Source organism: Sarcophilus harrisii, chromosome 4 (genome assembly GCF_902635505.1).
Source record: "Sarcophilus harrisii chromosome 4, mSarHar1.11, whole genome shotgun sequence".
Lineage (NCBI taxonomy): Eukaryota > Metazoa > Chordata > Mammalia > Dasyuromorphia > Dasyuridae > Sarcophilus > Sarcophilus harrisii.
The window spans coordinates 99960777-99971658 of record NC_045429.1 but is presented as its reverse complement, the minus strand read 5'-3'; the positions used below and the strand labels follow the sequence as shown (position 1 = coordinate 99971658).

The window sequence follows — 10882 nt, the reverse complement described above, 5'->3', positions numbered from 1 at the left end:
TTTTTTACATTATTTGGCAATAGGGTGTCAAAGAGGAAGAATAATGGGAGAAATTCTGGTAAGAAAAAGAAAAGATATAAATAAAATACATTGTAAAGGTGAATTTTTAAAAGAAATAGGAAATTAGGCAAAGTAGATAAAAAACTTCTTAGACTAATACTCACATAATGTCAAAACATTTTTTGGAAACAACCTAGAATACTGGAGAGACCCCATCTGCATGATATATGGAAAGATATGAATTAGAGTCATACTTATGTATGGGTTGGATTGTGGGTATGAATGGGTTGCTCTTTGTACCAGTGAATGGAACACATATTACTTTGATAGGATAGGGATATATTATATAAGGAAGGTGACAGAGAAGTTTAGCTTTCATCCTTTGAACGACAGGGAGACATTATAGATTGTTGAGCAAAGATTGGTAAAATAAAAATGGAATTTATGGACTAGATGTCTGACTTCCCTCACATCACAGTAAGAAGTAGGAGGCTATGGATGCAAGATGAAATATTTATTGTCAATTGTTATTTTATTTTTCTTAACTTTACTTTTTTGTTAAAAGAGAAAATTTCTATCGAGTTTCTATTGGTAATATTGAAATTTTTTCAATTCTCTAAAACTTCACTAAAACATCAAAATGGCTTATAAGGGAGTGTGTACGTGTGTGTCTCATCCTAAAAAAAAAGTCAGATTGGAGGGAAGAGAGACAACAATTAATCCTTTGGAGGTCCCCAGGACCCAATTTTTTAAACTGTAGTTTGTGACCCCATAGGAGGTCTTGTAACTGAATGCAGGGACCATGAAATTAGGATTTATTATCAGTAATTTTTGTCGTGCATATCTATTTTACATACCTATATACCCAGGGCCACACAAAAATTTCTCAAGGAAAAAGGGGTTGCAAGTAGAAAAAGTTTAAGATACCCTGCTCTACAATATGGAGCTATGCCCAAATGGCTATCAAGCAGTGTCTCTACTGGGCCTGTATCCCCAAGAGATAAGAAAAAAGGGAAAGGACCCACATGTGCAAAAATGTTTGTAGCATCCCTTTTTGTAATGGTAAGGAACTGGAACCTGAGTGGATGCCCATCATTTGGGGAATGACTGAATAAGTTATAGTATATGAATGTAGTGGAATATTATTGTCCTATAAGAAATTATCAACAGGATGATTTCAGAGAGGTCTGAACTCATAAGAATTTATGCTAAGTGAAGTGAACAGAACCAGGAGAACATTACATACAGCAGCAAGAAGATTATGCAATGACATAGCAACATCAATATTATACAACAATCAATTCTGATGAATGTGGCTCTTTCCAACAATGAGATGACTGATGACAGTTCCAATGATCTTGTGATGAAAAGAGCCATCTGCATCCAGAGAGAGGACTGTGGGAACTGAATGTGGATCACAACATAATATTCTCACTCTTTTTGTTGTTGTTCACTTGCATTTTGTTTTCTTACTCTTTTACTTTTTTTATCTGATTTTTCTTGTGCAGCAAGAAAATTGTATAAATATGTTTATACATATTGGATTTAACATATATTTTAACATGTTTAACATGTATTGGATTGCTTGCCATCTAGGGGAGGGGGTGGGGGAAAAGAGGAGAAAGTCTGAAACACAAGGCTAGGCAAGGATCAATGTTGTAAATTATCCATGCATATGTTTTGGAAATAAAAGCTTTATTAAAAAAAAAAGATTAAACAATGATCAGTTCTGATGGACATACTCTTTTCAATGAGATGATTGAACCACAGTTCCAATGGATTTGTGATGGAGAGAGCCATCTGCACCCATAGAGTCAACTGTGGGGACTGAGTATGGATCTCAACATAGTATTTTCACTTTTTGTTGTTGTTTACTTGCTTGCATTTTGTTTTCTTTCTCATTTTTTTCCTTTTTGATATGATATTTTTGTGCAGCAAGATAATTGAATAAATATGTATAGAAGAATTGCACATTTATCATATATTGAATTACTTGCCATCTAGGGGAGGAGGTGGGGGAAGAGAGGGAGATAAAAAAATTTGGAACACAAGGCTTTGCAAGGGTGAATGTTGAAAACTATGCATGTTTTGAAAATAAAAAGCTTTATAAAAACAAATAAAATAAAAAATAAGCCCTGCTCTAAGAGGACTTGAGAGAAAGTAGAAATTAATAAGAACTTAGATTATGGTAGTGATATGGATTATGTTTTATCTAAACATTCTTTCTCCTCCAAAGCCTGGCACAAGGAATGAACTCTACTCACAACAGAAATTTAATAACTATTGATTGGTTGACAATATATAAAACACACTTCCAGTTAACACAGGACAATGTGACAAACAGATTGGATATAGATGATGAGAGGGATAAGTAGATGATGACTTCACAGTTTCAAGTCTGAGTAACTGTGATGGTATCTCCTTTTCTCTGTTTGCAGTAGAGGGAAGTTGGGAGTAGGGGCAACCTGTTTGGGAGGAATGATGATCTCAGCTTGGGACTTGCTGAATTGTCATTAGAACACAACTCTGAGTTTAATATGCACTTTGACTTTCTTCCTTCCATACTAGACCAACCTACTAGGCTCAGCCTTGGGAGAGCTTTAGGTTTTTAAAACTTGACTGCCCATGGCTAAAGGAACCCGGTCCCAAGATGATTATCTTCCCTTGCCTTGAAAAAAAGGAACTAATTTCTTTGAAGATCCCTACTGCTGTCAGTGTTGACTTTATAAATGGAGGAGGAAGGAAATAGAGGCCGAGATTCAGAATCAGGAGATCTAAGTTCAAATTCCAACTGTGCTTTCTGCCCTGTGACAATAAGAAGGTCATTTGACATTTCTGATCTTCAGTTTATACCTGTTTATAAAATGCAACTATATAATTTCTAAGATCTGTTCCAATTCTAAATCTCATGATTCTATAAAGGAAATATAGGTATGGTGAGTTCTGTGAAGTGATTGCATTATTAAGATTAGCCTTATATATTTCCATCAGATTGGAACTAATGACTATATTTTATTGCTGTTGTCCCAGTCATGTTTCAGTTCTATCCAACTGTTTGTGACTCCATTTGGGATTTTCTTGGCAAAGATACTGGAGTGGTTTACCATTTCCTTTTTCCAATTAACTTTACAGATGAGGAAACTGAGGCAAATGGGTTTAGTGACTTGTCCAGGGTCACATGGACAACTTACTAGGTCCAGAGTCACTAGGACAACTTACAAAACTTACTAGTAAGTTTTGAAGTCAGAGTTGAGCTCAGGAAAATGAATTTTCCTGACTTTAAGCTGGTACTCTATCCACAGCACCACTTAGCTGCTCCTGACCATATTTTACATATTTTTATAACTTCAAATAATGAAACTTCACAGGAGTCCTTGTTCAAACTCATCTATAATTGGGATGGAGGGATGTACATGCATCCTTGGCATTTAAAATTTTCTATAACATGATTGCTTTCCAGTCTTGTTTAATATTACTCCTCCCAGCATACTCTTCTTTCCAATTTCATTGTCTCCTAAACTGATCACTTAACAGGAATTCTAACTCTTGTCTCCATACTTTTGCCTAAGAAGTCTTCCATAGCTAGACCTTTCTCCCTCTAATCTACTGTTAAAATCCTCACCTTCCTTCAAAGCTTAATATAGATGGGAGTTTACACAAGACCTTTCCTAGTCCTCCAGTTGTTAATCCTCTTGAAGTAATTTATAGAAATTCATATATACTTTATCTTCCCTCGGGATTTCCTCGACTATAAAATGAGGTTATTTGGCTGAATTACTTCTGATGTTCCTTCTGGCCCTAAATCCATAATCCTATGATCTTTGCACATGTAAGAAATTTAAGACCTTTGAGAGCTGGAGCTATTTTTTATCTTTTGTCCTCGGGTCTACATTATTTAGCATCATTCGTGTTGTATGAAGTCGAAAAATGAAAAATGCTGGATTTAAAACTCAGTCCTTGGAGAGACAAATTTTTGATTTGAGGCTTAAACCCCTCTTTGCAGAATATGGCTCTATTTCTGACTCTGACCCTTAAACAAGATTGATCCAAAGTCTTTGTACCAAAAGTACCTTCTCATTTCTGATTTTTGCTCATTAGATAGATGTCTCAGCTGTCCTTAGCAATCCTAGACCTAGAGAATCCAAAATGCCCATAGCCTGAAAAGCAGGAAATGGCCCTTCGGAAACTGCTATCCCCAAGGGTGCTAGGATGGATGGTCCAGGTGTTGAGGGAGAGGGTAGCCTCTGGCTTGGTGTTCCTGTGGTAGAAGAGAAGAGAGTTTCCAGTATAGACATTCCCCTCCCCCCCCTCCCAAAACAGAATGAATCACGGCCATCCACAGCAGGGAGAGGATGTCCCCTCAACTCTGGCCAGCAGGAAGGAAGTTAACTTTTGGGAGGATGATAGTATGGGAGGGTTCACTGTGAGGGGAAAAATTAAAGGGGTATCAATTCTCCTCCTCATAAACAAAAGATAGGATATTTTCCCCTGGTACCAAGCCTGTCCTATAAACAATTTGGACATGCTGATCAAGGAATAGGGACTAATCTTCAAAGCAATTAGCTTTTTTTATATTCATTTCCAAGGTTAATGTATCAGCCATAAGAATGGGCATTGCTGGGCAGCAACTGGATATCTAAGAAGGCAGTGAAGACCACAAAGTACTTTGCATTTCCCTTTCCTACTGGAGAAGTCCAGACAGGGTAGGTGCTCCCACTGAATTTTCTGAAGATTTTGGCTGAAGGGACTCACTCCTCAGTAAGAACCAGAAGACTGTATGCTTCCCAGTTCAGACGTGGATTCACATTCTAAGGCCTTTTCTGAGCTCTAAAGTTAAACAGGAAGAATGAGAGGATGCAGAGGAGAAACACCATGATGGAGGAAAGTTCTAAAGAATTACACAGCCCACATGAAAAGCAAAGATAAAAATTATTCATCCCAGAGAATTGAAGGCTAGAGTGCACAACAGTCTTTAAATCTCAAAAAAGATTGTGACATGTTATTCTCCATCTTTACTAAGGGCAGAACAAGAGGAAAGTAATTATGAAGGACTTAGGTTTTCATACACAAGGATATATGCATGGTACCTGATACATAATAGGTATTCAAGTATTTTTTGGATGAATGAAAGAGTAAGCCACCAGAACATCTCTCTCTCTCTCTCTCTCTCTCTCTCTCTCTCTCTCTCTCTCTCTATATATATATATATATATATATATATATATATATATATATATATGAAATTATTTTCTGGTTCAGATCTTTTAGTATGTATTTAGAATCAAGGTCATGGCAGTCAAGTGTTTACCATATGTCAGTCACTTGTTAAGTACTGAAAATTTTAGAAAGGCAAAAAAAAAAAAAAACCCAAAAGCAAAACCCCCAGGTCCTGCTTTAAGGAATTCACTATCTAATGGGGGAAAGCAATATGGAAATAACAAAGTATATAAAAGATATATACAGAGTAGCTGAAAGGTAATCTCATAAGGAAAGGCACTAGCACCTAAGGAGAGTGCTGTCTGTCCCCTTTGAAGATTCCATAGCCCATGTTCCACATTGGCATTCCCAGATTCTTCAGATTTTATCAGTGATACGCAAAGAATACAAACACACACACACACACACACACACACAAAACACACACACACACACACACACCTTTACTATTACTCTCTGAAGTAAAGTTATTTCTGAAAAGTGGAGGGTGGGAAAATGGAAGGGGAAAACTTCTTTCTGAAGTCATGACTGAACAGGCTAACAAAAAACAAGGTCCCATCCACTCTTCTTAGTATCTGATTCCAGATGAGTCTCAGTGGGTCAGGGATTTAATGTGCTCAGTCCTCCTCCAGAAAAGGTTACTGTCTTTGACTTACCCCAGAGATAACAATGGGAAGAACCTACTAGCTCAGCACCTCTAAATAGGTAAAAGATAATTAAATTGATATAGTGCTTCAAATGTTTAGAAAGTGATTTCTTCACTATGATGCCAGTAATGTACATTTTATTATTCCCATTTTACAGGTAAGTAATGAAGTTTAGAGGAATGATTTGCACTAATGGATATCTAGTGACACAAGCAGGATTTGAATTCAGGTCTTATAAAACCTTATAAAAACGTTTTGTTTTTCCACTAATACCTTACTGGGATTGTAACTAGTTCGGGAGTGGAAATATGGGGATTAGCAAATGGATTAATAAAAGAAATGGGGCAGTGGAGTATTGGGACATTAGTTTTTCTTTCAGAAGCATGAAGACCTGATCCCCATTTCTCTCCCATTCCCCGCATCTCTGCTAAAATACTCCCATTTCCATTTACAGTGTTTGGGATTGAAAGCTACAGGTGACATTGCTGGTCGTTGTGCTGAAATCCCGGGGTGTGCCTTTGTTTGCGTATGATGTAGTGAGATATTATGGGGAAAGTGCTTTGCAAACCTTAAAAACTACGTTTAAGCTATTTTATGGTTTTTGTTCCTGTGGGTGTTTCCACAGGGGCCTAAATCATCTCCAGCCTTGTCCAACATCATTTACCAAGTCCAAACTGCTTATCTCACTGTGCGCCCATACACACACTTCGAGGGTTTGGCAAGCTAGGCCCTGTCCGCACAGGGCTAGAGTGATGTCATGGCTGGGAGCCCTCCCAGAGCCACTTCCCAAGAGTAAAGGGGAAAAAAAGGAAGGAAGGAAGTGCCCATCAGAAGTTCCATTGAGGAAAACAGAGAAAGCCAGGGATGGAAGGTGGGGTGGGGATAAGGGTGGGTCAAAAACATCCTAAAAAAGAAGAGGCAGTGGTGGGTTTGGGGGTGTGGGCGGAAGAGAAGGGATTGGAGCACGGAAAATCACGAGGCCCCCCAGGGATCACGATCCTACTAAAAAGGTGCGTCAGGGAAAGTAATATGAAATGTATCCCTGACTGGAGTATCCCCGACCAGGACCAGGAGTCATCAAAGAGACCCAGCCCAGTCCAGGCAGGCGTCCCTCCCTGTCCCCGCCCCTCCCCCTTCCCGCTCAGGTGCTGAGTCTGGGACCCGAGACACGAGTTTGACCTGGTCCACTTCATTTCTGCTGCCACTGCCTCCTTCTTCTAGCCTGGGGCTTTATTAAGGCGGGCGCAAGCCAGCTCTGAGCCACTCGCCCAGAGAGATGCCCGCCTTTCAGCAAAGGGGACAGCGCAGCGGGGGCAGAAGGCGAGGAGGACAGGAGGAAGGCAGAGCCAAAGACCAGGTATCTTCTCCGGCTCCCGGGGTGGCTGGGGAACAAGGGAGAAGAGGCCAGAACTGCGCCCTTTCCTCCCGGGTGGGTTCCAAAGGCTACGTGTGGACGGCTCGAAGGCAGACTAGCGGGAGGGGACGAGCTGGGCCGAGAGCAGCCGAACTCGCCCGCCAGGAGGACGCGAGGGCCCGGCCGGGGTACCGATGTGCTGGGAGGCCTGGGGCGCGAGCGGGGAAGAGGAGGCGACGGGACCCCGGCGGGCAGCCGCCACGAAGCCCCGATTTCCCCTCTCCGCCTCTCCGCAGCTCCGGTCCCTCCTACCCGGCCGCGTCTCATAAAGCACAAAAGCTAGGAGAGGGGCGGGGCTGCCCTCCGCCCCGCCCCCTCCCCAGCCTCGGGTTGGCTGTTACAACTGTCCATCCGTTTTCTATTTTTGGTGGGGTGGGGAGGCCGGGCCGCCTTAGATCACGTTTGCCACCAGCAGCCAACCAGTCTGGGCCGGGCCTGCGGGTGGAGCTGCTATTGGGGGCTAGTGAGCTCAGCCCCCCCTCTCCCACCCCTCCAGTCTGGGTCCCCCACCCCCCCACGCCCGGCTCGGGGAGGTATATCCTGCCTGCTCCACCTCCCCAGCGTGGAAGCGGAGCGGCGGCCTCCGTGGAACGCGGGGGCGAGATGTAGCGAGCCCGGCGCCGTGGCTGGACACTCGCCTTGGCGGGCGGGTGGGGGGCGCGGGGGGCCCGCGGAGGACAACGACCACGAAGGAGGAGGAGTGATGAGAAGAGGGGGTACCCTGCACCCCCCCAAGACCGCCAGCCCCAGGTGCCCATCCTCTTCTTCCAGGGCCGAGGGTGGGGGGCAGATAACAACTGTTAAGTCTAGGGGCCGGGGGGCGGGAGGGCGATTTGCAACAATGTGTCCAGTTTGCTGGAGAGTTTAAGTGGTGGTGGGAAAGGAGGGACTTTACTGTTTGCTTCCTCCCTACTTAGATCTGGGCCCCGGTGGTCCGCATCCCTCCTCTTCCCCATTTCAGCCCTTTTCTTCTACCCTCAGGCCCCCTCTTCTACTCCTGGGCTGGCGGGCAAGATAGACGAGTTAAAGGGAGATGTCGTTAGCAGGGCTGTTAGCCCGGTTATCTGAGTTTGCTCCATCCTTCTCCCCACAAACTAGAGTTGAGTCGCTGATTCTGTTTGGGGTTGTTAGGGACAATTAGAACTGCCTCACACACATACGCACACCCGCACATGCACACACAGGAGAGTCTCGTTGAATTGGAGGCATCTGATGGGACTCATTGCCTGGAGCTCTCTCCTAAAACCCAATCTGCAAGAAACCCAAGAGTTACAAAGAGGTGCTTCCTTTGTGTATGTGTGTGTTTGTATATTTCTCTGTGCTTGATCAGTTTCCTGTAATCAGCATGGACCCCCTGGAGCGTCTTCTCTTAGATGCTACAAAATTTTAAAAAGTGGGGGGTTAGGGCGAAGCCTGGGAGAGTCCGCACTAAGGAGAATCTCACCACTGGAGAGTGGATTGTACTTTTCTTTGCAACTCTGTTGATTCTCAAGGACAAGAGTGGGCAGAGTTGGACCTGTTCTCAGAGCCTGTCTCTTGGCTTTGAGACTGACAGTCTTGCCCTTTTCTCTCATGGCCTCCTCTAACCTTTGCTGTTTATGTGTCCAGGGTCTTAGAGGGGCCCCAGAGTCCCTTTTGGAAACTCCTGAGGAGAGCACCATGCCCTCCATTATTGAAGTCTTCCTGTTCTTTTGTCTTAAATATCTCATGGAAGCCAATTATCTCACACTGCCATGTGGGTGAGGGAAGCTGCTGCCCCTTTTCCACCCATTGGGTGGCTATAGTATAGGGTGGGTGAGAGTAAAGATTTCTAGTACAGTGGGGGGGGGGGGGGTCTCTTTGAATTTGTTCCAGCCCACCTCTGGTCGGTTGCTATGAAGGAAGTTCAGAGGATTCTGAACTGTCTATACAGTCAAAAGCTGAGTTCATCTCTACAGGTCAGGGCCAGGAACCCAGCAGGCCCTATTAGCTACTATTTGGGGAGATGAAAAGGGTACATCCCCAAATTTTTATTCAGAAGAAGTACAGAATTAGGGTACTTAAATAATCAGAGGGAGGGAAATAACCTAGCCACTGAACCTACTTTGGAGAGAAAATTCCCATGAATTTTTTTTTTCCCTCCTCTTCTTCCTCCTTAAGGTGTTCAGCATAGATTCCTGTGACTTAAAATAATAATCAGAGATTTGGAAAGGTGCAAAGTCTTCCTACGAAAGTAAGGGGACAGCCAGAAGACAGAGCAAAAGCCAGGAGGAAGCTGTGATCCTGCCTGGGGACCCGTATAACTTCAACCACTTCAGAAATTTGACCGTGCCATCAGCAAGAAGAGATTGGAGGAGCCAGGTCCCAGGTTGAGCCTGTGTCTTAAAAGACTCAAATCCAAGCTGCTTTCCTAAAAGCATATCCACTGGGATTCCCTTGCAGGACAGCCTCCAGTTTGGTTAGGTTCTCCTAGTGCTGATGTCTGCCTGGTTCTAGTGGATCAAGTGATGTGGGGTGAGTGCACCTGCTGAGAACCAAAGTAGATAAGGAGCAGTGGTTGTCCCCCACCCCCGGGGCAAGGAGGGGACTAGACCGCTCTTCCAGTTTGGAAATAAGGCATTCACACCCCTAGTGGTTGGCTGCTCAGTCCAGTGGGGTGTGTTCCTTGTTTTCCTTCCCGATTGTGGCCTCAGTGCTTGATGGGGCTGCCTGTTGGTGGAACAATCTTAACAGCATCTGGCGGGAGCAAAGAACTGTGGGAGACGGCCAATGAGCCTGGGCTCTCCCTGAGACTGAGGTCTCTCCGGAGTTAAAAGGGAGAGAGAAAGAGAGAGAGAGAGAGAGATTCCCACTCTCCCCTGTCATGTCCTCCAAGCCAGAGCCAAAAGACGTCCACCAGCTGAATGGGACTGGCCCTCCCGAGGTGCCCTGCCCCGCAGATCTCCCTGGCCGGGAGCCACTAGCCAGCACCACCGAGTTTCTGGGGCCAGATGGGGCAGGCGTAGAGGTGGTTGTGATTGAGTCGCGGGCCAACGCCAAAGGGGTCCGAGAAGAGGACGCCCTCCTGGAGAACGGAAGCCAGAGCAACGAGAGTGACGATGTCAGCACCGACCGTGGCCCCGAGCCGGCCTCTCCCCTCAAGGAGACCTCCTTCTCCATTGGGCTCCAGGTGCTTTTTCCATTTCTCCTGGCTGGCTTTGGGACCGTTGCCGCAGGCATGGTGCTGGACATTGTACAGGTAGGAGTGCTGGGGGATACAGGGGCTGGTTCCCTTGTGCTTTTAGGGGAAAAGCTGGCCATTCTAGTTTACCTTCCAGCGTCCATGGCAGGGGCATTCACACCCAGAAGCAGCGTCTTCCCAGAAAGATTGTTTCCCCCTTGGACGGGATTCTTCACTCTCAAACACATTTTTTGGCTCCAAATCATTTTCTTGAGGAGACTCTGGGAAGGGAGGTGGCTGTGTGGAACCAGGGGGAGGGTAATAATTGCCTAGCCTGCAGAGGCTATGGTCTAGTGCCCTGGTGTGGAAAGAAGTTGAGGGGCTGTTGCTGCCCCTCAGGGGATCCCGTACAGGCCCCAACTTGGCTGATTATGTTTGGCCTATTCTACCAACCTCCTTATCCAT

At 44.6% G+C, this 10882-nt stretch overlaps 1 protein-coding gene across 4 annotated transcripts in view; it reads left to right on the top strand.

The window, feature by feature from the left end:
- Positions 1–7104: 7104 nt before the first annotated feature.
- Positions 7105–10882, top strand: part of SLC41A1 (solute carrier family 41 member 1) — a 38317-nt gene continuing 34539 nt past the window's right edge. Inside the window, exons 1-2 of one of the 4 annotated variants that reach the window (XM_031937244.1) lie at positions 7105–7221; positions 9418–10495. In XM_031937244.1, coding sequence (XP_031793104.1) covers positions 10121–10495 — 375 coding nt within the window. In that variant the 5' untranslated portion in view covers positions 7105–7221; positions 9418–10120. Of the gene's footprint in view, positions 7222–7646; positions 8029–9417; positions 10496–10882 lie in introns of those variants that run through there. The other 3 variants (XM_031937243.1, XM_003767622.4, XM_031937245.1) reach the window with 3 other exon arrangements.